This window comes from Carassius gibelio, chromosome A19 (assembly GCF_023724105.1).
Source record: "Carassius gibelio isolate Cgi1373 ecotype wild population from Czech Republic chromosome A19, carGib1.2-hapl.c, whole genome shotgun sequence".
NCBI classification, from domain to species: domain Eukaryota; kingdom Metazoa; phylum Chordata; class Actinopteri; order Cypriniformes; family Cyprinidae; genus Carassius; species Carassius gibelio.
The window spans coordinates 26,700,147-26,723,910 of NC_068389.1; the positions used below are offsets into that span (position 1 = coordinate 26,700,147).

Here is a 23,764-nt window from a genome sequence, read left to right on the forward strand (position 1 = left end):
CATTAATATAAATTATTCTCAGGAAGAAGAAGCATCTGTACAGATCTTTTAACTAATAAAATGTTATCATTATCTGAAGGTTTCGGTCTTATTTCTGCTGGACTTTTATTAGTCCCTTTGGTTGTGATTTTTCGGGGATAGTTATAAAAGGTTATGACTGAGTTGAGTTTTATGTATTTTTTTTTTGTAAATTGAAAAACAAAATCTGATCATACTCTGAAATGACGGTTGTCTGAGACCAGTCGTCAAAATCATGATTAAACTGAACATGCTTTGGATAAAAGTACTGGCTAAATCAGGGGTTTTATTTTTTAAGAACATTTTTTTAATGTTTTATTTAAAAATTTATGTTTTTTATACATTTTATAACTTTTTTTTTTTTTATTCCTTTACCATTTTTTGTACACAATGCAATGTAAATGTTGAAGAAAATCACAAGTAGTTTCTCGATATCTCACGAGTCCCTTTAAAAGTACATGGACCATAACATTAATTTTTTTATATTTCTGACTAAACACTTTTAGACTTCTAATGTAAGCTTTTTTCCCTATAAACATAAGCATAAGATGCATTTTCTCTTTTTAAGGTCGATGGTTTTGAATGTAAGAAAACGCTAATAACACAATATTTATAAATGCATTAACAACGCACTATATATATATTAGTCTTCATCTTTGAACAGCTGTAGTTATGAACTAACGTCAACATTTAGTTCTTGACTTCGGTCCAAATCCATTAAATACTAACGTTCAATTTTTGAGTTAACGTTAATAAATGAGTATTTTTATTAGCTCATATTCATCTAAACTTGAACAAATGAAAGTTAATTATATTAGCATCACATTAGGTTTCAGGAAAAATATGAAACTAAATATTTGAATAGTGGATACTTTGGTTAACTAAAAGCTCAATGACACACACCCACAGCATTGACAGTCCATTTTTTTTTATTAAAAGAGCTGCTTTAGTCAAACAGACCGAAGCCCATGTCGTCATCGGACTCCTCAGACTCTTCTTTCTTCTCCTCTTTCTTCTCTTCCTGCTTGGCTGTAATGAAAACAGAAACGGAGTTCAGATTCTCTGAACCTCAGTGAATGAATCAAACGCATGTGGGATCATCTGAACGAGAGCGTAATCTCACCTGGAGCGTCTCCACCTGCAGGAGCAGCAGCAGCAGCAGCGGCGGCCGGAGCGGCTCCTCCACCGGCTCCAACGTTACAGATCAGACTGCCGATGTCCACGCTGGCCAGAGCCTGAGCACAGGAAATGACATCAGACTCAACACACTTCTACACTCAGCACATAAAGGTACAGGTTGTAGGACCTGCCACTAGAGGGCGCACTACCAAAACAATAACAATTGCGTGGTTTGATGCGGAGGAGGAGCATGGAATGATGGGATTTGTTGTCTTCTACCCAACCGCTGACGGCCATCAATCAGACAGAAAGATAAATCATGGATTTAACGCGAGTTCAACGGTTTACGCGAGTAAATTACATACAAAGTCAATTTAAAGACGTGATCAGACTATGGATCAGACGCGATGCCCCGCGTTTGGCGTGTATCCCCCATGATACTAATCTTGTTGATCGTTATAATAGCATACGTTTACTGTAAAGATACGAATCAAAACAACTCAGCTGTCAAGTAAAACAAGCGAGATCGGCATCTCTTTCTAGTTGAAGTTTGTCACGAAGCTATTTCCGCATTTGTCCACGACACTTTTGTCATGTGGTTTTTACGTCAGTAAAGGCGGTAACAAAGAAAACTTAAGTCATTGACAGGTGACTGCACTGCCCCGTGTCACTATTTATACTGGGGATTTTCTCATTATTTACAAGTAGTTGAAAACATTAGAGATATTGTTAGTGATCAGCTGGACAAAATATACAACAGCCTAGTTGTTTTTGGATATTTTATCACTATTACAACTGTCAAGGTTAATGAATCATGGAAGTGTTGATTAGCATTAATAGCATTATTTTGTAGATCTTTCCCATCACATGAAATGCTTCAGTGATGAGCACTGAGTAGACGGAGTCTGTTTATTGCGTGAATGCAGTGATCTCATCATTGCAACGCGTTTCTCACAAAATGCTTTCACCACAACTAACAGCAAACACAATATCGACATGAAGTAAGAGCTTCGTTGTGCAGCATAACAGCATCATCCATTATAACGGCAGTTTGCGCAAGTGTGCAGATATGCTCGCAATTTGTGATTGACAGCTCCGAATAATATAAAAGGAGCATTCTTTGATCTCTCTCTGTAGTTTAATCACAATTTAAATGACAGATTTGTTTCATGCTACTAAGAGAAACAAATTGAAGTTGATTGTTAGTCACTGGCTTGATTCACTGATGCATAAACAGTATTAAACGATTTAGAAAGTAAGTCTGTTTGAACTTGAATAATTAGCTACACATCGGAAATTACTGATCACAGATCAGGCATTAATGAACGCGGTTACTCACTGTTTGTGGCAGTGCTGTCGAATCCATATCGTAAAAGTCTGTAACGCCTGTGCTGACATTGCCACTGAATTAAATGTAAATGTTTGGGCGGTCAAAGCAGAGAAAGGCAAGGTAACCTTTCCCCTTATAACATAAGGGGAAAATTAAAGATCAGCCCGTCTGAGCTCTTGTTTTCTTAGAGGCAGAGCAGGACACCAAGAGCTTGGTTTACACCTATCAAAATTTCTAGCCACCGGGAGACCATAATCAGGCTAGGGGAACTCATATTAATGTTAAATAACATCATAATGTGAAATCTTCATGCCATGGGACCTTTAAAGCTCAGAGTTAAGATGCACTATGTATGATGTTTAACTGGATAGATGACACTGTGGCACTTCCATTGCCTTTATGAATGCATCAGATGGAAATAAACGCACCTTAGCGAAGAGACCGGGCCAGAAGGGCTCGATGGTCACACCGGCGGCTTTGATCAGAGCGTTCAGCTTGTCATCCTGCAAAACACAACCAGAGACCATTAACAGCAGTGCATGGATGCTTTGCTAACAATGTAACTTACCATTGTACAGTCATGGTATAAGATGCTAATAACACAGTAACGTTACTCTGTTAAAAAGAAAACACATGGTAGATAACAGGGTGCCATATGATGTTACTCATGGAAGAATACCATAGTACCAGATGTAAAAACCAAGCTTTAAAAACCCTAAACAAACAAATGGGCATTAATAACGGAACATTACTAGAGTAAGGTTAGCACTGGGACATTACCATGGTACAGGGATGTTACCAGGTGGTAAAACTTTGTAGTAGTAGATTACCCCACCACAACTTCAAAAGTTTACTTTCACATGTAAACATCAGATTTATATTCTAATAATTACACGAAGCAACAAACCAACTTATTAAGAAACGGAAATCACTTAAAATCACTTTAGTATCGTGCCGGTGTCCCGGATGTCAGTGCCGCGGGTTAAACCCCTCACACTCACCGTGACCGTAACTTCATCGTCATGGAGGATGAGCGCGGAGTAAATACAGGCCAGCTCGGACACAGATGCCATTGTTCTTTAAGGAAGTTAATGTTTTAGACGTGGATGGCTAAATTTGACGGTGCTAGTCGCCGGATTCAAAGGCCTTAGCTTCGTGAGAAGGACCGAGCACCTCAAACACAGCGATACCAGAGAACGGAAAGGGCCCAAAAGGGGCGGGGTGATGACTTATATAGTATTGTGCGTCACTTCAACGGGCGGGGCTATAGTAGAGCCCTGAAGCTGTGATTGGCTCGTCTGTTCTGTCAGTTATATCCGCGCGTTTATGAGAGCACGTGGTTTAGATGCATACATTTTTTTAAACACATTTAAAAATAATAAAAAAAAATAATAATAATAAAAAATATATATATAGTATTTAATTTACAAGAGAAAAATAATATATGAATGAATTTAAGATTTTGTTTTCAATACTTAAAAAAAACTGTCCATTTAAGCAATTTCATTAGATGTTAATACTATGGTACAATAAAATTACTATAGTTTGTATCACAATATTTAGATGGTACTTCAAAATACACCATAAAAAAAAAGAAAAAAAACCTTGGTAAAATGTACTTTTTTGTTTGTTTGTTTTATGCACGTATCTGTTTGTTTTATGTATCTTTAAAAAAATCTTATTTTTTAAAATAACACTGATTGTTTAGTAGGCAATAGTTGTTCATTTAATGCTGTAAAAATCAACAATTGAAAAGCATAAAAGCTTCATAAAGAAATGAAGGCAGCAGAAGGCGCAAACAGTTTAATTAAGTCTCTGTGATGAAACAGAAACACTTTTAATGGAATGAAACACAAAAACAAATGTACATCATTCTCGCTGAACACACAACCAACAGTCATGTTACTCAAATTAATCCATATTCAACAAATCTGATAATTATTCTGAAACTGGTCTTTTGGCACCCTTGTGACATGGTATTTCATAACACTTTTTGAGACTGAATTAAAGGTCCCATCCAAATACATTCTGTAAAATTAAACCAAGCTGTTCATGGTTTTCCTCCTCATCCTTTAATTCAAAGAGATAGAGGAGCTGTATGCACTGCTGGACGCTGCACACGTCTCTCAGTCGAAGAGACAATTACATTTCTCTGATTAGCAGAGCACAACTGAGCTCAGACAGACAAATGTGGTTTTGTCTTTTGTTATTGAATCCGTGAACTGATCTTAAGATAATGCCGAGCTGTTCTGTTGTGACGATGTCAGTCTTTATGGGATTTTCCTTTGGGCTTTTCATCGTAAGACACGCCGTACTCGTTCACTCTGGTTTTGTCCACCGGATAGAGCCTGAAACAACATCAGCATCACATAAAACATCTGTATGAGTTTAAACATCAGCTCTGGATCAGTGTTTAACTGTGGATCCTCACCATCTCTGATAGAGGTATACGAGGAACACCAGGTCATCTCTGAAACACGCTAACCGATGAGACGTGGGCATCGTGATGATGAATGCAAAAACGTCATCGATAAACGTATTAAAAGCCTGTCGAGAAAAATAAGAGTCAAAATTATAAGGATACCACTCTTCATTTATTAAAATACAAACTGGATTTTTTTTTGTCAATATTAGTAGTCAGGAATTAGTTTATTAAATCAGACAATGAATATTAGAAATTATTTTATTAAAATTATAGATTTTTGTTATATATACATACATACTGTACATACACATAAATATTAAAACACATATATTTAATAATTAATATAAATAATATGGAGAACTGTTAAATTAAAAAAATAACAGGTATCTGATACCTGTTGCAAATAAATAAATAAATAAATAAATATTTTTATTAAATATATTTGTTATATAGAAAAACATATCTGATACCTGTTGCAAAAAAAAAATCTATGTAAATAAATACAAATATTTAAAGAAAATAAAACATTTAAAAAATAACAAATAAAAATATATTAATTTGCTGACAACTAATGTGATATATTATTTTATTTGTTATATAGAAAAACTAACAAACGTATCTGATACCTTTAGCATAAAATAAGAGTTTGTTTAAATAAAAAATGTAAAATAAAAAGAAAAATAAATAAATATAATTACTATAAATAATAATAACTAATGTGGCATATTACTTTATTCATTTGTTAGACTTTATGTTGTTTTAATTAAACAAAAATTACTCAAAATCATGCATAATGCAAAATAAAAAATATGGAAAATTGTTAAAAAATATATTTATAAAAGGTAATTTCTTTCTTCTTCTCCAATTAAGAACCTTGTCGATACTTTAAAAGCAGTATTATCTGCCAAAACAAAGACTGTCTCTGTATATATGATGCAGTAACAATGCAAACAGCCTCAGAGAGCTTCCCGTATGTAGTATCGTTTCTCTCACCTTGTACATAAAGGCTTTCCAGGGCAGATGAGCGACTGATTTCAGCTGTTAACACAAATGCATTGATTATTAAATCAAAAATCATTTCATTATTCTGAATGCAAGAGGTATTTAAGACTGAACAAACCTTGTAATTCACAAAAAGTTGAGGCAGCATAAAGAGGAATCCAAAGGCATACACCCCTGACCGAGAAAAACAACGATCAATTACATTTCCATCATCAATGTTTCGAAATGAATCAATCAGTCAGATAGAGCTACAAAATGAAACTTACCATTGACTAAACTGTTAATAATCCAGGAGTACCAGCTGTTCAAACACAACAAACATTCATCAGTTGTGCGCTTTAGATAACAGTAAAAAAGTGTTTAATAGCCATTGAATATATTCAGGACTCTTCACCTTTTGTATTTGACGAACACAAGTGAGTAAACCGCCCCCCCGACACACAGAGGATACAGCAGATAGGACAGATACTTCATCGCCTGCTCAGGGGAACAACATTCAAATCAAACATCAGATATCAAATCATAATCACAAGACTGAAGCTTTAACTCACCAGCGTGTCATACTCCTCTGTTCGTTTCTCAGATTCATCCAGCTTCCCAAACTGAAGGATAGATCGGGAACCAATCAGAGTTAAAGAATAATCCCTTTTAACAAAATTACTGAAGAAAAACCACAACAGTTTACCAGGAACGTGGGAGTCAAGCCCCTCCATACGACGTGTATCTTAAAAGCCTTCTTCACTTTCCACACCTGAAAAACAAGAGCAAAAAGACAAAAGCTGTGGTTTTGTACTCATTCTGTCCACTTGATCCAGATAGATCTGCAGCAGAAACTACAGTCAACACAAAAGCATGAGTGAAATCTGGCAGTACCTCGATCAGAGAGCCGATCCCCGCAGGAAGGAGAACCAACAGACTGGTCTGCTCATCCAGCAGATACAGGAAGATCACGATGGTGCTGAAACACCTCCACAGCACTGACACACACACACACACACACACACACTTCACATCAACACACATCCAATCATCTGATGCATGCAAACACATTTTACTGAACAATCTGGCTCATATTATAATAAGTGATGCAACCGTATCTAATTATTTTTCACATTTATAAATAAAAATGTATTGTAACTACTATGAACAAAAATTAAGCTACATATGAAACTGTATATATTTAGAGGATAATGCACTATATATATATATATATATATATATATATATATATATATATATATATATACACATACACACATACATACATAAATTAGGGATGCACGATATTGGATTTTTGCCGATATCCAATATTTTTCAACTCATTTTGGCCGATACCGATAATGATATATTTAATTTTGTTTGGAAGCAACCTCAAGTCTCTTCTGTGCAAAAATTCTAAGCAAAATATAATTTTGGTTAGTTTTTAACAATAAATTATTTGTTTTAATTAAATAAACAACAATGAAGTTTTTTTTTGACAGTACACTGAAGCTTCAAAAATAACTATAACCTAAATAAACTCAATCGCTGCATTTTCTCCCCAGAGATTTTATTTTAAGATTTAACATTTGTAGATGGTCTGAAGAAGAAGAGCTGTAAAAATTCTGAAAATCTTTTAGAGCTTATGATTTGTTTAAAAAATAAAGCATAGTACACATTAATGAATAAATTAGTATATATGAAATTAATTTATACGTTTTTTTATGTAAGCTATAGCTTCTGACCTTTAAATCAACACACTCATTATTTTATGACATATTACTACTTTATTTAATCATAAACAGTCTAAGTTTTCCTCTTAACGACAAGACATATCGGCATAATTTTTCATATCGGCTGATGCCTATATTTACATTTAAAGTCATTATCGGCTGACTCCATTATCAGTCCTATAATATTGTGCATTCCTAAAAATAAATAATAACATATATCATAAAATATAAACATTAAATATTCGTATCTTACACACATATTTATATTTTCTATAATTTTCTGAAAATTTCACAAGTTAACAGTAGAATAACACTGAAAGTAGGCTGCAATCAGTATCATCATTAATTTTTATGAATTAAAAGTGATATTTTAGTATCATTGACATGTTATTTTAAATATTTTTTTGATTCATTTTGAATTTGTTAGCATTTTTAATTTTAGTAATTTTGATATGTTTTTCATTTTTATTATTTGTTTTATCATAATTTTTATAATTTCAGCTGGGATTTTTTGTAATTTTTTTAACCTAATTAAAATAACCCAACTGCAGTTTGATTAAGATTAACTGGAATGCACAATGAAAAAAACATGATTTCTGAGAAATTGTTAAAAGTAATCTCCAATTAACTCTAAAAAAATTATATATAGTTTTAGAAAAGTGTTGACAGACCTGCTTTACTGGACATCCCAACCATGCTCTTCTTGTGTTTCCAGAAACTGATGTCATTTTTGAAAGCCAGAAAATCAAACAAAAGCTGAAAAACACATAAATGTTTGAATGAAGTGAAATATGAACTCCATCAGTGTCTGCAGCATGAACACCGTTCAGAAATCTGATGAATCTCACATGGAAGGCGGCCACAAAGAAGGTGAGAGCGAGGAAATACAGATTGGTGTCCACAAATATCCCCTTGATTTCATCAGCATCCTTTTCAGTGAAGCCTAGAGTGCAAAGAAAAACAACCTTTTGACTTTTATTCTTTTATTTTCTATATTAAAGTGTTCAGCAGTCTAAAACAGTTAACAAAATGAACTGATTTATATGATGGAAATAGAAGTTCAAAACCCTCAAACACTCAAGGTTTATTGCATTAATTATTAATTTCTAATTATTATTTAATAAAAAAAAGGTGTTTCCGGTTAATCTTCATACACCCTCACCCGGGCGACCCAAACGGGGGTGATCAGTCCCCGGCTTGTGTCCAAGTGGCATGTTGCTCCACGGATCCCCCCTACGGATCCACAGCCACCGAGAAGCCCTCTCTGCGGCCTCTAAGATGTTTGCGGTGGCTTTTTTCAATTGCAGTCCTTTCACTACAAGGAGTTTGAGGGTTCGCAGCAGTGAGTGGCCAGCGATGCCTCGGCACCCGACCTTGACTGGCTCGCAGCGAGTTTTCCGGCCGTTGTTCCGGCACTCCGAGCTGAGCCCTGCGTACTTAGCCCTCTTGCGCTCATGGGCCTCTTCAATACGGTCTTCCCAGGGGACAGTTAGTTCCAGGATAACCACTTGGTTGGTAGACTCAGATGTTAGCACCATGTCTGGGCGGAGAGAAGTGGCTGTGATGTTGCCTGGGAACTTAAGCTGTCTTCCAAGGTCAACCTGAAGCTGCCAATCACGAGCATTGGAGAGGTGTGCAGGTTAGCTGGGCTTGGGAGGACGTCATACACGGATTGGACAAGAAACTTGATTTGAAATGGCTCTTCTTTCCAGAGCTCTGCCCAGGTTATTCTGCGTGGATCTGCATGTTCCCACCTGGTCCACGCTCCTTGTTTGGACATGCTGGACATTTTGGTGTAGCGTTCTTCCTCCACCTCTGCTCGTATCTCGTCCTGAATCAGTCTGCGCCTCTATTTTCCACGAGCCAGATCGTAACATGGCTTGGGTAAACAACCAAGACCTGCCCGTCCCATTGCCACAGAGCCCACCAACGTTTTGTGCCTTAGTCGTGCCTCAGCTTTAGTGACGGCTTCTTGCGCCTGCCACTTTCTCCCGGTCTTCACGGGGATTCCTGCTGCTGCGACTTTTGTGTCTTTGGAGTCCCTGTACATCAATACGTCTCTGGAGCAGGTGACTTTAAACTCCTCTGATAGTCCACTCAAAGGAAGATGCAACTTGGTGGAATGGCCGTAAAGGGCAATGCTGCTCAAGGACCGAGGGAGCCCCAGCCATTTTCTGGGGAACTGGCTGGTAGACTGGTACCTCGTAGACTAACAGGGGCCAGAGTTTTCTTGGCAAGACTTGTGGAAGATTTTTATTAGTAAGATTTTAATCAATCAAGAATAATCAATGTGAATCTAGCCATTTTTGTTGCTAGTTGTTTTTCCATTATAATCCTATGGGAAATGGATAGAAAGGAATATGCTTACGTGCAGGAATGTACAGGGCTAATGAATAACATATGGTTAGACATACATTAAGGACCTCGACCTCCCCTCCCTAGGGACTTAGGTAAAGTGTAATCTAAAGGAAAAGTTTTACCATGTGGAACCGCCCTGTATAGGGTATATCATGAGATGCAACCTAGCATTCGACAGAGCTTCTTGCAACAAGCTCTCGACTTTGTTTTGCTTAAGATAAAGTCTTTTCTTCTGAGAGAAAAATCCCTGACTGAGTTTGATCCTTGGGAGAACCGGCAAAATACACCACAGATTTGGCACCCCAGATGGGACTGGAAAGGAGCAGAGTGGACGACTGCTCTTGAGCTGACTGATGAGCAACACACACACCGTGGTGGCCACCATAGAATAAGGTAAGCATTTTTGCTTATATAATTAGTGTGTGTTGTTGACTGGTCAGCTCTGAGTGGTAAGGACACTTAAAATCTGCTCTTCCAAATTTAGAAAAATAATATGATATCTAAATTGAAAAAGGGGTTTTACTCCAGAAGAAATAACTGCATGCACATATTTGGGTTATTAATGGGAAGGCCTTGAAAGGCAACCTCGATTTAAGACAAATATGGTGTAGGCAGAAAGACATGGCATGCTGTGGTCTGTGTTTATTGGATAGCTGTGCCAGGTAGGACAGTGATAAACGGATAAGCAGATTAGTTAAGGAATCGCGAGGAAAAGTCCCATGGATACCGCTTTGAGAATGTATAAGTGAAATTCTCGAAGGACTGAATAGATGGGCCCTTAAGGACGCTCTAGGTAGAGCGAGCTCTAGGAAGAGCTGTGTTTTGTTGTGTGAATGTATCTGTGTCTGGACTAAATGAATGGGTGAACAAATAAATTCTGTGTTGGGTGGGTAAAAGTTGCGCACCATTCTTGGACTGTCACTTCAGGGTGGCTGGGTGGAGTTGGACGCAGCTAGTATCCACTTGAGGGGGATGAATGTATTATGAGCCTTGATAATAAAAGGACAATTAATGTGTGATTATCCCTTAGATAAAGGGAAAAAGTATGCAAGAATAAGCACTCTGGCTCAATAAAGAGTGTAGCAAGTGTGAATGGGTTTAGGAAAATAGCATCAATAAAGTTTGAACCAAGATCTATAATAGATTTTTGCATTTAGGATGTCTGTGTGAAAGGGGAGAAAATTTTCTGAGCCCAGTGTAGTGCGAGTGAGAACAAAGGAGGACGTTTCCACAGTAAAGTTGTATTACATGGGTGGAGCAAGAGGTGCTCTCCCCTCCTGGACCATCACTTGGGAGTGATCAGGGTACAGAGACTGGTGTTGAGAAAGGAATGCAGGAGCCCTAAAACAATAAAGTCAACTGTATGAAGGTTGTTTTAGAGAAAAATAAATACAAATGTTCCAAGAAATGGACTAATATAGAAATGGCAGATATGGTGGAATATAGAAATAATAATAAATTAATTAAAATAAGATATGCATTTATTATTGAACAACTTTTATTAATAGATGAATTTAAAAGATGCACGTGCTTAAAACTTTTTTAATACGTGAAGACATCTAAAATTTGTTTCTTGTTATCCCTGGGACAGTATGAAAGTTAATCCATTACAGAGTTTCAGAGATTGGGCTTGTGTAAATGTAAAAAATAAAAGAAATAACTTGTGCAATGTGGAATGAAAGCAAGATTGGGTGACCAAGTTAATAGACATTTGGATTCAAAAGCTATAGGTATTTTACAATAGGAAGGGAACTAGTTGCTTAGAGAATTAAATTTAATTATTTTATTTACAACAATAGGAATTATTTTATGTTGGTTAGGAAACATTAATTCACAAATACCAGATTATTCTGAATCATGTATGCAAATATCGAAGAAAAAATATTATTGAAGTCTTTATTTTACCATATGCATGTCATGCTGATATAAAAGGAAGGTTTATTTTATTTTATTGCAGTATATTTAGATAATAAAGGTAGCTGATTTCTGCATTTTGCAAAGAAGAAAAATGCTTGCTATTTTCCTGCAATGAAGAACTTGCTTAACTAACAAAGAATAAGAGAACTGCTGTTTTCAACCAGATGATTTAGTTTTTATTAAGGGACCACTGAAAGAAGAGGTTGAAAAGTGAAAATTAGAAAAAGAGCTGACTGCTCAGAAACAATTTGGTCAGAAGTTACATAGGTACATTTGATTAATGCAGTCTCTGAGTGAACTTTCAGATGATTTCTGGAACAGTGCCTTGACAAAGGAAAGCAATGAACTGGAGTCTGTCGAGGAATGGCAAAGCAGCAAACACAGCTGCAGAGAGAAGACGAGGGAGGGGCTGATGGATGTTCCCCTCCCCTCTTGAAAGAGAAGAACACACTTCAGCAAGGAGAAGACTGAATCAAAGCAGGAAAAGGTGAATCTTTCACTTGAGACTTTTCCTGAGGTTGAAAAGAACATTATGAAATGCAAAACTCTGACAGAAAGCAACCAGAAGCCAGACTGAGAAGAAGCAGAAAAACAACGGAGACCGTACGCCACAACATCAGGTCTTTGAGTGCCATCACAGACTGACGACCCAGTACAACAGCCCAGGCTGATGATCTAACCAGTAGGACTTCCATCCCTTCAGTGCACAGGTCCTGCATATTCAATGAACACACAGAGACTGCTTCACATTTAAATTATTTTATTTCATTATTTTATTTACTATGTTTTAATCTTGATTATTCACTGGTCTCACAGCACTTCCTTAAATTCTGTGTTTTAACTAACTCTCTCAATCTGCTTTTCAATAGGTACCAGTCCAGCCTCATGTCTTAAAGAAAAAATAATTTTGACAGACAGAAGTGAGTACTTGCCGCACCAATCAGATAAACATGGAGCTGGATTGGGCATAGTAAGACAGTTTCATAAAACAACTAGGGGAAAAGCACAACTGAATACTTGACAACAATGCTGAGCAGTTTGGGAAAGAAGAGAATAAATAAATGAATAAAAAAGGGTATCTTGATGAACAATAGAAAAAATATATATGTTTGAAAAAATAGAAATATTGGTCACTCCATTTTGTTTTAAGGTAATTTTCTAAGGTAAAACTGAATAAAATAATAATGAATAAAAGATTATTCCAAAGATCCAAAACCATGTAATCACATATACTGTCATCACTGGGGATAACAAAATGGAAATGTAGATGGCCATGGATCCAAGATTTACAGAGATCTCCAATCCTCTTCTCAGAGTCGCTCATGAGCAATAACAAAAAAGTATTTGACTAAACTTTAAATTAGACAAACACCTGACATTTGAGAAATGATAATTGGCTCTCTCAAATGCCCAATGCCTAGGCCTAATATTCTAAACAAATTAATCTATGAGATTTTGAAAAAGGAAGGAAAGAAAGAAAACAAAAGTTTTTGGCAATTAAAAAAAAAAAAAAAAAAAAAAAAAAAGGGGGGGGGGAGTGAAAGTGTGTGAAAAAGTATGAATGAGTGAAAAAGTATGAATGATGGTGTTGTATGGCATGAAAGAGAGTGTCTGACGAGACACTGAGGCAATTGAGGCAATTCAATCAATTTGCCCAAACAGCTGTATACAAATATGAATGTGGGCCCACAGGGCAAACTTATGCCTAGTAAAATAATGACCATGGATGAATTTGGTTAAGTTTCCTGGTCAGTACCTAGGTCTTTGTTGTGGCAGAAAGAAAAACAGTGCCACACATGCGCAGCGTATAACATGGGAAGGCAGAGCAAAGCAAGCTTGCTCTGTCCACCCCACATCTAACTTTCTTTTCAGCATATCATGAAGGAGCTGATTGTGTCAAAAGGATGAAATATTATCTTTCTGACTGTTAAAATAAATGCAGTGGGTTGAGTGTTTTCCAGGTCAAAAGGCCTATGCTACTGAGCAACATAGGCCTAGATAAATTATCCAGTGATATAGTGGAACTCAGTTTACAAAATAAAAAGATAACTAAATAAGCAAATTGTTGAGAATAAAATTGAAAGGAATTAAAAAATAGTAAAGACAGCACTGGAATTGTGAAAACTCAAAAAGGGGCCAAGACAGCCCTCAACCCACATTACAATTCCACAGGTCACACCATGAAGGACGACTAACAAGAGGAACAAATTAGCATGCTTGATAACACTAACAAAAAACTCTGAAGTTTTCCATTTACAGGTGACAGCAGTTCCAGTAAAGCCAAGGAATGCTTCGCTCCGTCAAAGAGAACCAGTGAGGGTGCAGTAATGATCTCAAGAGAGCCTTGCATTAATCAGCAAATCAGTTACAGAGTGACACCTGAGTTCACATCTCTAACCTTAAAATACACTAACCAGCTTCAACAACTCCACACAGCATGAAGTGAGGGATGAAGGGCGTGCTAGTAACGACCCACCCTTGCCAACGAGGGAAAGACCATTGCAACGACTCGCAAAGAGTCTCCCTGGTGAAGATGGAATGAGACGTGATGGGACTGCTACTGAGATCAAAATACTTGGGGGCAGATGTGAGCCAACAAATAGAAAAGAAAAGGTGGAAAGATAATGTCAAGTAATGTCAGATCAAGAATTTGGAGGTTATTAGAAGGGAAATATAGATGTAGGAAGATTTGAAGGGAGAATAGAATGAAAGGAGCAAAATAGAAAAGCTCAAGATTTGTAAACTGAAGAAGGAAAAGTATGTGTTATGTTTGGGGGACAATGCTGTATTTATAGAAGGGAGCATTTAATGAAGAACTGATCAAATTGAAAAGGCTAAGAATGGTGATAAAGAAAATGTTGGAAAAGATAATAAAATGTAAGACTGGTTTGATTTACAATTAGGAACATGTGGAGCATAGTTTATAATTAAATAGGGAAAGTTTTTAGGAATGGCATTAATGACAGGAGATTTACTCTTTTACTGTATACTTCCTATATTGAGGTCACTAGTCAAAGCCACAGTTAAGCAAATTAAATTCAAAGATATCAAAATAATGGGAAATTGATACATAAGGTATCTAAGCTGAAGATCAACTCTTATAATCTTGTGATATTCAATGTGTGATGTGATTTGTATTTGTATGTGTATGTATTTTTACGCCTTTTATACAAAACTGTGATAACCAGGCAAATGCTGAACCAATTGCACATTCATGCTTTTAACAATGTTTACTATTAAAAGAGGGGTTAGGGAGACTGGATCTTTTACTCACTCCTTGTCAAATTAGGAGGGAGATGTTTGGTCCAGTAATCCCTCAGAGTGGAATTTCATAATCTAGTCACTGGTGATAATACAATGTGACTTATTTAGTCACTAGGTAGTGTAAATAATATGACTGGATTATGGAGTAGCACTCTGGATAAGAATAATCAAATGTGAGACTTATTAAGTCTCAAAGGGGAGAATGTGGAAGATTTTTATTAGTAAGATTTTAATCAATCAAGAATAATCAATGTGAATCTAGCCATTTTTGTTGCTAGTTGTTTTTCCATTATAATCCTATGGGAAATGGATAGAAAGGAATATGCTTACGTGCAGGAATGTACAGGGCTAATGAATAACATATGGTTAGACATACATTAAGGACCTCGACCTCCCCTCCCTAGGGACTTAGGTAAAGTGTAATCTAAAGGAAAAGTTTTACCATGTGGAACCGCCCTGTATAGGGTATATCATGAGATGCAACCTAGCATTCGACAGAGCTTCTTGCAACAAGCTCTCGACTTTGTTTTGCTTAAGATAAAGTCTTTTCTTCTGAGAGAAAAATCCCTGACTGAGTTTGATCCTTGGGAGAACCGGCAAAATACACCACAGACTCCGTGCTGGTAAATCCAGGTTTTGAATTTTCCGGGGAGGCCAGATCTGTCAATCGCTGGTAGCCAGGTAGTCAGGTCGCACTTGGTTTGTTTTATGGCAGCTGAGTCATTCAGGGAGCTATCAAGAACTTCCCCAAGCTCTTGACTGGTTTTTCAGTCACTGATGGAATCATGGTCTCTCCCAGGGCAAAGCGGAAATGGTCAGACACTTTACCCTTCCTTAGGACCAGAGACCTGGACTTAGCAGGCTTGAAGCTCATCCTTGTTGTCATCACTGTTAAGTCGTCCATGAAGGCTCTTAGAGGAGGTTGACGGGTCCCAGATTTAGACTTGGGCCCTCTGCATTCCACCTCAGCTGACTTAACAATCATGTTCATGGCCAGTGAGAAGAGAGATACAGAGATTGTGCAGCCAGTGATTATCCCCTTTTCAAGTTGATGCCAGGAGGATGTTACTTGGCCTGAAGAGACTTGTGCGCTGAAGTTGTTGTAATAGTCCATAATGAGGTTGCGGATCTTGACAGGAACATGGTGTCTTACCAGTGCTGTTTCAACGAGCTCGTGTGGAATAGACCCGTAGGCATTTGCCAGGTCAAGCCAGAGAGTTGCCAGATCTCCTTTGCTCTCCTTAGCCTCTCGGATCAGCTGTGTCACCACCCCTGTGTGCTCCAGACATCCAGGTACTCCTGGGCGCTCTAACGGCTTCTTCCACCTCTTTCAGCGTGGGTTCAGCACTGTCGAATTGAATCCCTGGTTCAGGTGGCGCCACCAAATCCCTGCAAGGTTCAAGGTCATGGTCCCTCAAGGTGTCACTAAAAGTGGCGTGGAGATGGTTGTCGATCTCCTCTACCAGGGTAAGCGAGGTGGCCACTTCGCTTCTGGCCCAGTAGTTTCTTGATAAAGCTGAAGGGATTGCCAATGAAAGCACTACGTTTCCGAGCCCTTTCCTTGCCCTTCCTTCGGTGCCATTCGGCTCTCCTCAGTGAGATGAGACTCTTCCTTATGATGTTTGTGAGTTCTGACAAGGCAGTCCTTTCTTCTTCCTTGGCCATCTTGAACTGACGTCTCAGGGATTTTAGTTCTTGTCTCAGCTGACTGATCTTGGCTTCTTGCCAGTTGAGCTTCGCTGGATTCCTATATCCTCTTCTTTCCTCGACATCAAACCGCTCTGCTCCCATGCTCATAATGATGGTACACATGGTCTGGAGCTTCTGGTCGACACTGCCCTTTGAGATGGATTCCAGGCACTTGTCTACATCCTCGTCCAGCTTAAGCCACTCCTTATTGTTTCCGGCAGGCCACTTCACCCTTCGGTGTTCCGATTTCCTGCTTGGTGGGGGGATTTGTGTTGCTTAGAGGTTCCGGGTACTGTGGGGAGATTCCAGACCCAGCTCCTCCTCCGTCTCACCAGGTTCAGCAGCCGGCGTGACATTAACTGCTGCCCCAGCTGCCGTACCTGAGCGTAGCTTCACTTGATCCCTCCTGAGGCAGGCCATCTTTGCCTGGATCTTCAGGCCCTTCAGGTTTTTGCAGACCTTGCCGCAAATACAGACTGCGCTCGTATTCCGTTGTCCATTTGCTTGGGTCGTTATCGGTAATTCCGTCCGATTGGGATGCTCATCCCCCCCCCCCCCTCTCGGGTATCCCTGGGGGTATATTTCTGTGGGGTTCTTCGTAGCTTGTTGTGGGTGCTCCCTCTCAGGAGCTGCAGGTCGGGGCTAGCCCTCCCTGCCCCGGTTGCCGTCTTTCCGAGCTGTCTGCTGTCTCTCCAGACGTCGCCACTCTATTCGTGCATGTCATCCAGACTTTCCTGGAGGTTACTGGCTGTGCCAGGTAGGTTAGTGTTTGAATACACCTATTGGCGCTACTTGGACACGTCATCAGTGAAAAACCCGGGGTCATAGGTTGTTTCGGGTCTTATATATATATATATATATATATATAATTTATATGATGGAATTTATAATTTATAATTAAAATTATACATTTTATATAAATTCTTTAACAGCAATCCAAAACTGTTGAAATTAAATGGCCTACATTACTTGATAGACATATAATAATCTTAATAATTAATCATTGTTAATACATTTGATATGGCTTTTAATAATTAGCCTTTTTTATGGTTAAATTCCTCTTAAAGTTTTGAGTATATACTGCATAAGAGAAGTATCGATCACAACCAAAAAAAGACACACACACAAAAAAACACATTTAAAGTCATTTATCCTTGACAAATTCAGGTTAATTCCCCAGGAGTCTGCAGATTCTTACCAAACTGCTGAAGTGAATAGACGGCGTCCTGCATGTGTATCCAGAAGCGCAGCTTCCCGAGAGCGATGGAGTCATATGAAATGGTCAGAGGAAGCTCAGTGCTGCTGCTGTTGATCTCCTGCAGATCAAACACATTAACACTCGCTGCACATTGAAACCACTGGAGAGTAGAGAATCAGAGCAGTACCATTAAATCCTTCACTCGGTTGCTCAGCTCATCTACAAACAGCAGCGGCAGGTAAATCATCTTCTTCCCGCTCTGATATCTGCAGGACAGGAAATAGAGCTGGTTGAAAACCACCAGTTAAAAAACGTATATGTGTACACTGCTTTATCCCTTAATGGACCGAAGGGCTCCACTGCAGAGGTCAAGTGTAATAAAAGGAAGCTGATGGACTCACACTCTCATGTAGCGGTGCACGTCTCCAGGAAGGGCCTCTCGATCAAACTGGAAGTTTTCGGACACCACGTTCACCGTCAGACGGGAACGCCAGTGAGAAACGGGACGGTCCAGCTCAGAGTCGCTACTCTGCTTCTTCTGATCCGTTTTCTGAGGACAAACCAGGTTTGTTTGTGTAGTGTTGTGTAGTGTAAACAGGAGGACATGGACGTCAGCTCACCTGAGGCTCATCCTGGCCCGTGATCAGGCTGATCTCCGGAGGTTTGGGCAGCATGTATGTGGTCAGTTGTGTGACTAGATGCACCTGGTGAGGATCCTGCCACGGAGAGACTCCTGCCAGATGCAGGAACACCATGGCATACAGCGTCCCGTTTTTGCGGGTCTTCTTCGGTAAAGACACATTGACTAACCTTGAAAACATGTGACAGAGCAAATCTGGTATGTGATAGTTGCTTCTAATGGACACAGATGAACAAAAATACAGAGTAACTGTGATAAAAGTGTAGTTAGGTCTATTCTCTTTTACCTCTCAAACCTGGTGTTGACATCAAACTCTTCCTCTCTATGGATCAGACTGTGTCCTCCGTCAGCATTGGGGTTTAACGCAGTGTAGATGCTGAGCTGTTAAACACATGTCCAAATGATCTGATGTTGCATTTGTTACTATGCATTCTTATTTGTACTGCATAATGTTGATCATATGCCATGCAAATAGATAATTTGAATAAATGTCTGCTAATGCACGTGAAATGTGGAAATGTTTAGAGAAAAGCAGTGTAAAAAAAAATTATGTAAAAAATGAATAAAATAGAATTAAAATATATTAAGTTTTAAAATAAAGTTAAAAATGACTAAAATTAGATTTGAAAAATAAAAAAAAATTTAATAAAAGATTAATAAATAAAAATGAGAAATATACAAATGAAATAGATTAATAAATAGATTCATATGATATTAAAATAAAAATAGATTAAAATATAATAATAAAATATATGTAATAAAAATGTAAAATAAAATTACATTGAGATATATTATATTAAAAATAAATAGATTAATAAATAAAACAGTAGGATTAAATCTATCAATAAATTAATAAATAAATAAACATATAAATATTAATAAAAAATTTGATTAAAATAAAAAGTTAAATAAAATTGGATTAAAATGTATTAATGAATAAAATTTAACTAAAATAAACATAAGTTTAGTATATAATTATGAATAATGAATAGGAAATGTGTATCAGTAAATAAATATTTAGTACAGTGCTTTAGCGAGTTAATAATTAACTTAGAAACTAAAATGTTTCACAGTATAAATCTGGTCTTTAGACAAGAAACTATACAGATGGCTTTTTTTATTTAAATGGTAGAGCTGGGGTCTCTTCCAGTGTGCTACTGTACGATATATACATGCATTATCTTAAAAGAAGTAAGAAAATAAATGTTCACACGAGAGTGAGTGCATGACTTCCTCACCTGCAGTCGAGGGTTTCCGGCCAGATAGGGAGAGATACAGCTGTCACTTTGGGGTTTCTCGCAGGGTTTGGTGTACACGATCCCGAACATGACCCAGCATGTGTGCAGCACGTAGAGGAAGAAGAGCCCCACGATCAGACCCGTCAGAGAGGTCTTAGGAAACATTCTGACTGCGTCAATCACTCAGTCCTGATTCATTCAGAGCACACGCACGAGCTGTCAATCACTCAGTCCTGATGCACGGACACTGTGACTCCACACATCCGCATCGTACTCTGATATCTCACCCGGGTTAGACTCCAGCATCCTCTGGTGTCCCGTGTGAAGTCATCGAGGGCTCCTCGTGATCAAGCGAGCGTTTAATTCCTTTAATTGATCGCACGATTCGCTTTGGACGCAACGCTTCATTGAGCGCTTACTTCCGGGTTCCGCTTCCTGTCACGGGGTTGCCAGATGTGTTCTATTTGCTGTTTTGACATTTGAGAAAGGCTCGCCAAAATTTAATTTATTTTGATTAGAAATTAAATCTTTCAAAGAATCTCTAATGCAAATTAATAACAAATAAAATGAGATAGGAAGATAATTTGAACTATTGTTTAGTTTTTTATATTTTTATTATTATCATCATTACTGTTTTTATTTATTTATTTTTTATTTATTTATTCATTTATTTATTAATCTATTTATTTATTTTCCCTCCCTTCTCTTAAATGCTGTTTTACAGATTAAGATTTCTCTTCTTTCTTTTGTATGTGGATTTTTATGTTTCATGATGATTTTACGTTTTAATGTTTCGTGATGAAAGAAAATTATAATTTTTTTCTATATATATATATATATATATATATATATATATATATATATATATATATATATATATATATATATATATATATATAAATAATGTGGATATAAAGACTTTTAAATGTTTTGTATCATAATAAAAAATATATATAATAATACGATTATAAACTTTTTACTTTTATTAAACTGAAAGTTTATGTACTCTTTAAGATACATTGATTAAATATTTTAAATGTATCTTCTACTATGTGAAATATTCTGCTTATTTTGGCGTGTAGTGGCAGTTCAATGCTGCTTTTTCACTGATTCCGCTTCCGGTTTGTGCAGGAAGACATTCCCCTCAAAGATTCAGTAGCGTCCGACGCTTTTCTGTCGTTTTGCGCTACAATTTTTTCTGATTTCGGTGGAGGATTTAATCTCAAAATCCACCGCCAGCATGAAACTCGTCAGGTAATAAACTTCTATGTGTATTATATTATTAATACGCACCGATTCTCCGCAGCGAGAAGTAATGTGATCTGACGGATGGAGTTAGATTGTGTGTAGCTGTTAGCTGTTTGTTAGCCGTTAGCTGCAGGAGGCGGGAATGAATGAACCCAGTGAGATTCTTTGGGTTTTCTTCTTTTAAACGTATTTATGTTTTTAACATGTGATTCGTGTGCTTTAGTCTTAGACTTATGGGCATTTCAGCTTGTAGATGCGGGCCTTGAATCTAACACACGCAGCAACAGAAACAAACACTTTTAATGCTAGTAACTTTCTGTTTGTTTGTTACTACAAATGCAATCTGTTAAATACATTTGTACTTATGTTACTAGAGAAATATATAGGAGGTTCAAAGTACATTTTCATATTTCTAGTTGTCGAAATCAAACCGAGGACGGTGTTATCGTTTAATGGATTTGACTAAACATGATATTTGTGCTTCTGTGAGGTTGTTTGTCATTGTGTTGAGTGCTTCTGATTGTGATCCTGCAGGTTTTTGATGAAACTGAGTCATGAAACTGTCACTATTGAGCTGAAGAATGGCACGCAGGTCCATGGCACCGTTACAGGTAAATATGATCCAAAATAGTCCCCTTTACGATCGTGTCAAACTATCTGTGTCAAGTTTACATTAAAAGATGAATTCACTTCCAGAATAAACATTTGCTGATTATTTCTCTCCCCCATGTCATCTGAGAAGTTAATGTCCTTCGTTCTTCAGTCACAAGGAAATGAAGGGTTTTGAGGAAAACATTCCTGGATGTTTCTCCATATAATGGACTTCACTGGGTACTAGTTGGCTGAAGCTTCAGCCAAGGAACAAGGGTCTTATCTAGTGAAATCTGGACTTCTAAAACAGTCTTAAGTGTCAATTTTTTCCGAAATTGAGATTTATGCATTATCTAACAGCTGAATAAATAATCTTTCCATTGATGTATGGTTTGTTAGGAGGACAATATTTGGCCAAGATACAACTATTTGAAAATCTGCAATCTGAGGGTGTGAAAAAATACTGAGAAAATCATCTTTAAAGTTGTTCAAATGAACTTTAAGCAGTGCATATTACCAATCAAAAATTAAGTTTTGATATATTTACGGTGGGAATTTTATTAAACATCTTCATGGAACATGATCTTAATATCCTAATGCTTTTTGGCATAAAAGAAAAATCAATAATTTTGACCCACACAATGTAATTTTGGCTGCTTTTGTGCTCCAGGGACACAAATGATCTGTCATAGTAGGGGAAAGGAAAAAAAAATAATTTTATGTATTTTTTTTTTTTTACAAATGCACAAACTACAGTTTGGAAATTCTAACTATTGAGCACCAGTTAAGTTCATTTCTATGGAGAAAAGTCCTGGAAGATTTTCCTCAAAATTGAAAGACATTAACATCTTGGATGATGAGGAAATGGCAAGGAAATATTAACTCTAGAAGTGAACTGCTCCATTAAAGAGGAAATCTTGAATTGCCCGATGGTTGAATGTTTTCCAGGTGTGGATGTCAGTATGAACACTCACCTCAAAGCTGTGAAGATGACCCTCAAAAACAGAGAGCCCACTCAGCTGGAGTCTCTCAGCATCCGTGGCAACAACATCCGCTACTTCATCCTTCCCGACAGTCTTCCACTGGACACGCTGCTGGTCGACATCGAGCCCAAAGTCAAGTCAAAGAAGAGAGAGGCTGGTGAGTGTCAGGAAAACTGTCCGAACTGAAGCTGACAAACTGATCAGGGGAAGATGTTGATGTGTTTGTGTCTGTTTCTTACAGCGGCTGGCCGCGCTCGAGGAAGAGGACGGGGTCGAGGCCGAGGAAGAGGACGCGGACGCGGCGGGCCCAGGAGATAAACCTCTCGAGCCACTGTACATTTGTGTGCTTTGTACAGCAATTATTTTCTATTTTCATTTGGAAAATATTTAGTTTCTCGATTGTTTGAATTTTGTACATTAAATTCATTTCTTTTGAAAACTGTTTTGCGTCTCGAGCTGTTTGTACTGATCATATAAGAAAGAGATGTTTCTGCAAAGGTGTCTGGATATTTTTCTAGATTTTTGTCAATAAACTGCTCAATTTAACTTGGGTAGGTGTTTGCTGAAGGCTGTAGCTCTTTATTTAAATGATATCATTGAAGTCGAATAATATTATTTAAAGTGAAATTAGACCACCGTAGATTTGTTTTTCTGTTCAGATAATTCATTGTGTTTACTGCAATTGGAAATACAAGTGAATTGTAATATTTTATTTTTTTGATTTATGCTAATTCCATAAGTAGAAGAGCTTTGTTTTGTAAATATGTGGAAACAAAATAAGTTAAATTTAATATTATTTAATTACTTATAATAATAAGCAATGATCTAACATAGTTACATTTTGCTTTGATTTAACAAGTGAAAGATATTGTACCAATAGCCTAAACGCCTCTTATGTTTCCGCGTGAAAGAATACGTGAGGCTTTTATTTTGAAAATTGTGAACCGCAAGAGTCGATGGTTCTTAGCGAATCGGTTCGTTTCAAACTATTTTCAAATTAATTTTTTTTTGCGTTTCATTGTTTTTTTTCAA

General features: G+C 37.3%; 4 protein-coding genes across 27 annotated transcripts in view; 2 read left to right on the forward strand and 2 right to left on the reverse strand.

Annotated features, from left to right (window-relative positions):
• LOC127935309 (focal adhesion kinase 1-like) overlaps positions 1-72 on the forward strand; it is an 85,897-nt gene extending 85,825 nt beyond the window's left edge. For all 14 annotated transcript variants that reach the window (XM_052533054.1, XM_052533055.1, XM_052533059.1 and 11 more), the window contains one exon: positions 1-72. This exon is cut by the window's left edge and continues 854 nt beyond it. The gene's annotated coding sequence lies outside the window, so the exon portion shown is untranslated.
• The window catches only part of LOC127935318 (60S acidic ribosomal protein P1-like), a 568,794-nt gene extending 565,115 nt beyond the window's left edge, over positions 1-3,679 (reverse strand). For 9 of the 10 annotated variants that reach the window (XM_052533091.1, XM_052533083.1, XM_052533088.1 and 6 more), the window contains exons 1-4: positions 3,469-3,679; positions 2,896-2,970; positions 1,142-1,253; positions 941-1,047 (exon numbers count right to left, since the gene is read on the reverse strand). In XM_052533091.1, the coding sequence (XP_052389051.1) occupies positions 965-1,047; positions 1,142-1,253; positions 2,896-2,970; positions 3,469-3,540 (342 nt within the window). In that variant the 5' untranslated portion in view covers positions 3,541-3,679 and the 3' untranslated portion in view covers positions 941-964. The remainder of the gene's footprint in view (positions 1-940; positions 1,048-1,141; positions 1,254-2,895; positions 2,971-3,468) is intronic. The other variant, XM_052533081.1, reaches the window with a different exon arrangement.
• Positions 3,680-4,269: 590 nt separating this feature from the next.
• clptm1l (CLPTM1 like) lies at positions 4,270-20,362 on the reverse strand. Of its 2 annotated transcripts, XM_052533480.1 has the most exons (18): positions 20,198-20,362; positions 19,911-20,099; positions 18,959-19,053; positions 18,653-18,842; positions 18,434-18,582; positions 18,220-18,298; positions 18,033-18,150; positions 8,455-8,549; positions 8,278-8,362; positions 6,768-6,871; positions 6,580-6,645; positions 6,446-6,496; positions 6,289-6,371; positions 6,161-6,195; positions 6,013-6,068; positions 5,886-5,930; positions 4,899-5,014; positions 4,270-4,815 (listed from the first exon to the last, which is right to left on the reverse strand). In XM_052533480.1, exons 2-18 carry the CDS (start codon positions 20,073-20,075, stop codon positions 4,731-4,733), a joined length of 1,617 nt encoding a protein of 538 aa, XP_052389440.1. In that variant the 5' UTR covers positions 20,076-20,099; positions 20,198-20,362; the 3' UTR covers positions 4,270-4,730. The 2 variants fall into 2 exon arrangements, with proteins under 2 accessions (XP_052389440.1, XP_052389439.1); XM_052533479.1 differs by having other exon boundaries at positions 19,911-20,357.
• Positions 20,363-20,998: 636 nt separating this feature from the next.
• Positions 20,999-23,174, forward strand: snrpd1 (small nuclear ribonucleoprotein D1 polypeptide). The gene is made up of 4 exons (XM_052532600.1): positions 20,999-21,164; positions 21,693-21,769; positions 22,698-22,889; positions 22,974-23,174. The coding sequence occupies exons 1-4, from the start codon at positions 21,151-21,153 to the stop codon at positions 23,048-23,050; spliced, it is 360 nt and encodes a 119-aa protein (XP_052388560.1). The 5' UTR covers positions 20,999-21,150; the 3' UTR covers positions 23,051-23,174.
• The last annotated feature ends 590 nt before the right edge of the window (positions 23,175-23,764 follow it).